The 4,591-nt window shown below is 41.6% G+C and overlaps 1 protein-coding gene across 1 annotated transcript in view; it reads left to right on the forward strand.

Moving 5' to 3' along the window:
• OLA1 (Obg like ATPase 1) overlaps window positions 1-4,374 on the forward strand; it is an 86,170-nt gene extending 81,796 nt beyond the window's left edge. The window contains exon 7 of the mRNA XM_018572290.1: window positions 4,112-4,374. Coding sequence (XP_018427792.1) covers window positions 4,112-4,213 — 102 coding nt within the window. The 3' untranslated portion in view covers window positions 4,214-4,374. The remainder of the gene's footprint in view (window positions 1-4,111) is intronic.
• The last annotated feature ends 217 nt before the right edge of the window (window positions 4,375-4,591 follow it).

Genomic DNA, 4,591 nt, shown 5'->3' on the forward strand with positions numbered 1-4,591 from the left:
AATCGCCCAACGTTTGGGGGGGGGGGGAGAGGGGAAAAAAATGAATTGAAATGTTTTAAATAGATTTGACACTGGGATGAAAGGAGCGTCTTGTTTATTTATTTATTTTCTACATATCCGTTAAGCGTGGCTTTGTATGGCGCTTAGCCTGCGAGTTTCCCAGCGAAGGGTGTCTGCTCCGCGCTATCAGGGTTGATCATTTCAAGTTTGATTCTCCTGTGCCTGGAACCAGCAGCACAGCATAAGTAATTTAATGCCAGCGCTGTGAACTATACACTGAATAGCGCTGTGTGGGCTTTGTAGTCTACAGGGATATTTCATTATTAGCAATCATATCTGCTTAGGCAAAGCTGCCTACTACAGATGGCTGCTTTCAAGTGCAAATGAACCGGTTAGACGTCTTGTTTAATACATACTAGAGATTCACAAATGGGTATTGATTTTTTCTACCAGTTGTTTCAGTTAGCAAAGGAAATGGATTAAATGGTCTCTTGAGCATTTAAAGGAACACTATTACATTTAATTAATTGTAAACCAAATCGTATATCAAGGGAATAAAAATAAACCACACACCATGCACGTCCCATGTTGGATTTGTTTTTTTATTTATATGTTTTATACATGCTTGACAAACCTTAGAGAAGACATCGAGGAGTCCTATTGTTGCTGGAGTACACATAGTATTACACATATTATTTACCAGCTCAATTTTTAAATAGATTTTGTGAATTCATTACACTTTATTCAGGGCCCATTCACACTTAAGTGTTCCATTATGATGCATTGATGCACACTATGGCACATTTTAATGTGCGTTGTACTAAGGCAGCCCATTCATTATTAGTAGGCTGCCAACGCATCCGAACAGATGACATTTATGGCCCTTTTGTAAAAATGGTGTATGCATTCTGCTATGGGCTTTACTGTAAAATGAGTTGGGGCGCCATTCACAATGAATAACAGGTAATGTCGCTATGCATTTTTGGTAAGGCTCGTTGCCAAACTAGGGTACTTGCCAGGACATTTAGGTGTATAAGCAAAAAAAATGAAGTAATGGTGGTAGGCAGTTTGACAGCACAACGTAATGCATTTCAATGGTGTGGGCTGCCTGAACGCATGGCATCATTGGTTGTTATGGTGCTAGGGGACAGCCGGCCTGCACCATGGAAATGCATGATGCTGTGTGCCTGGGTTGCCCAGCCTAACAATATTACTGTTGTGAACTCATAGGGCTTGTATCGTTTCCAAAACAAAGCTGCTCCATATTAAATGTCACCTGGGCCCCTGTAGTTCAAGGACATCTGTCTCTCTTGCTGTAGAGGGGATGCCATTCTGTTGGCAAATTTAATATATAGCAAGATATAACCTATAAATTCACTAGTAATGAAACACAACGTCTTCCTCCCCTCTCCAGTACATTTTGTTTGTTTATTATTCTAGGCACCTGATTGAAGGCATGTGCTTTAAAGAAATTCAGATTTAATTCTTGCTGACACACATGACACCCCAATCAAGCTACTAATTCACTCCCTTGTTCTCTTTCGCCTCAACCACTGCACTTCCCCTTCTCTTCTCATTGGACTACCTCTATCCCCCCCCGCCCACTACCTCTTTGGTCTATCATGAATGCTGCTGCTAGGCATATTCACATTACCAACAGTGTCTTCAAACGCTTCCTGCACTAGCTATCAGTCACCCAACATATAAAATTCAAAACACTATTCGTAACATGCCAAGCCATTCACAACTCTGCAACCATCTACATCACCAGCTTTGCCTCACAATATCTCCCAAACCATCCTCTTTGCTCCTCCCTAGACTTCCTGTTCTTCAGTTCCTTCTTCACCTCTTCCCATGTTCTCCTCCAGTACTTCTTCAGAGCCTTACCCATGCTCTGGAACTCCCTACCCCAATCTCTCCACCGTTCTTCTACTTTGTCCATCTTTTCACAATCCTGGAAAACTCGTCTCTTCAGGGAAGCTTATCCCGCCTTACGTAATGACTGAAATTTCACTTTCTCTAGCCACCCATCCCTTTTTACCTTTGTTATCACTTGCCCTTCCCTTTTAGATTGTAAGCTCTCACAAGCTCTCCTAACCCTCTTGTCTGGAATTGTATTGTGACTGTACTGTCTCAAACTTGGCACTTCGTAAACCATATATAACAACAATGATCGTAAAATAATGCATACAATGTATCTAATACACAGAGTTATGGCTGCATAGATACATTTATGTTGCAGAAAACAATGCCTGTTGCCTATTACAACTATTCATATTTATCTTTCTAGTTTTTAGTCATCTCTACAGAGACCAGTAGCACTGTAAACAGTTTGAGCAACTCTGATCACAAATGAGGCCCGAGACTTCAAGCGGTCCTCAGCATAAGTAGAAGTAGACAAGTCACTGACCTGGCACAAGCAGGCAGAATAGAAAGCCAGAGACAAGTCAGAACTCCTAATCTACATGCTTATTCCAGGCCAGTAGCTTGAAATTTTCAAAGCCTCTGCATCAGCATGACAGCCAGGCAAGTAGTATTTTCAGAAGTAGAATTTGGCAATGGTATCCTCCTCCTTTAATGTCATTTGGAAGTTGTGCCTGCCAATTGCTGTTGACAACACAGATGTCTGTGGATGAGCTGGGAATATAAACATATAAGTCTTTGCTGTAAATCTATTAGTATAGCCGATGTATGTGTGTCTGTCCTGGTTATTCATTCTTCTGTGTTCCGGTAATATTACAGCTGCCTAGTGATCACTTTTGTTGCCTTGTACATCATAACATGGATTTCTTTTGTCCTCGGTAGAATGCTGAAATTATAAATCCATGGCTCCTGAAATCAATATAATCTTATTATTTGGGAGGTGTGGAGGGAAATGATGATGAAGAGGATCTTGCTGCACTCCTTACCGGATATTCCCAGTGATGGGGAGGGTGCTTGTAATGACTGCGGATGGCACCGCTGTATGCATAGAATAGTTGTGAAAATATCACCGGCACACCGAAAATCCTTGTGGATCTCCAATTGCTCATTTTAATGAACAATTTGTCAAAAGTAGAAACTAGCGCTTTCGAGGCCACGCAGGGTCCCTTCATCAGGCTCAAACATCGACGATGAAGGGATCGTACTTGCGATCATCGAAAGCCCGCCCGCACATCGGCCCGTTCCGCAGTTGTTGAACGAGCAGGCTAGAAACCCGCCTACAATCGTACGATTCTCGGCGGGTTTTCTAGCATGCTGGTTAGACAAAAGACGTGCGACCGTACAGTAAAAACGGTCGCACGCCTTCCATACACCTTGCGATTATCGTACGATCGCGGGATATCGTACGATAATTGCAAGGTGTACGGGCACCTTAAGTCTCTTCTGCCATAGAAGCTTTTACCTGCTTGTCAGTAATTTTACTGTACATGAGGTCGCACATGCGCAGCTCAATGCACAGGCTAAGCCAAATTCTTGCCCAAGTGAGTTACATCTGGGTCCGGCCAGTGAAGAATCGGAATCTTTAAGAGGACCTATAAAAGAGGGAGAAAAGACCAGACATCACCATGCTGTGCATACTAGCGCCTAGCTAAAAGCTCCTGGTGGCAGATAAGTGGAAGTATGGGGTAGATAAGTAACAACAGCTTTACATTTCTCCTGCATAGTAAATCTCCACTTTTAATTAGCAATGTAATCAGTAAAGTTCAGGTTCATTTAATGCCACCCTGTTTAACTCAAGGAGTACAGATTTAAATAAGGTTCCAAGATTGTACAAATTTGCGGGGATTTCCAAACAAAGTGTATGTATCTTAGGAAACTGTATACGCATGTGGCAACGTTCCACGATGAAAGGGTAGAGTTCCATTTTAAAAGACAAAGCCACGGATGGAGTGTTCATGTCAGGGAATGTCTGTACATAACGTCGGGTCATAGTTATAAAGGAGAGAATGTGACTTTCACCAACATTCACTGGTGCTGAATCAATCACTGTCACCTAAAACACATGGAGCAGGAAGATTCACCTGCACAGTCTGGCGAATGTCAGATTCACTGATATATAAACATTTCCTGCATTGTTCTGAGTCCACCAAGAATTAACATTCCTCTGTATATCTTGTGTCTTTTACAGGCTGCAGGAAAATACAGACAACAAGGGAGGAATTACACGGTAGAAGACGGAGATATTATTTTCTTTAAATTCAATACACCTCAACAACCCAAAAAGAAATAGTTTTAAACATGGAAAGGCTGCTTTTTTTTTTTTTTTATTTGTACTTAGAATATTTCTGTTCTGAAATGCCCGGGATCCATCTCTCCTCTTCTCCCTCCCCACCAAATAAATGCTGTTTGTTTGGAAACGATACGTGTCACCTCACTGTGAAAATCCAAGTTCAGTAAATGTGCTTTCCAAATGATTAAGATCCTACTTGAAATCATAGATGCTTTTCAGGACTCGCTCTAGTCTCATGATACTTCATTAATCTCCATCATGTATGCCAAGCCTGACACATCTGACAGTGAGGACAATGTGGCTGGCTCTTTTTTTGAATCTACAGATAATGCATGTTTTACAGTACTCCAGATGTCTACACTCAATAAAACATTTGAC

This window comes from Nanorana parkeri, unplaced genomic scaffold (assembly GCF_000935625.1).
Source record: "Nanorana parkeri isolate BGI_ZX_2015 unplaced genomic scaffold, ASM93562v1 scaffold44, whole genome shotgun sequence".
NCBI lineage: Eukaryota > Metazoa > Chordata > Amphibia > Anura > Dicroglossidae > Nanorana > Nanorana parkeri.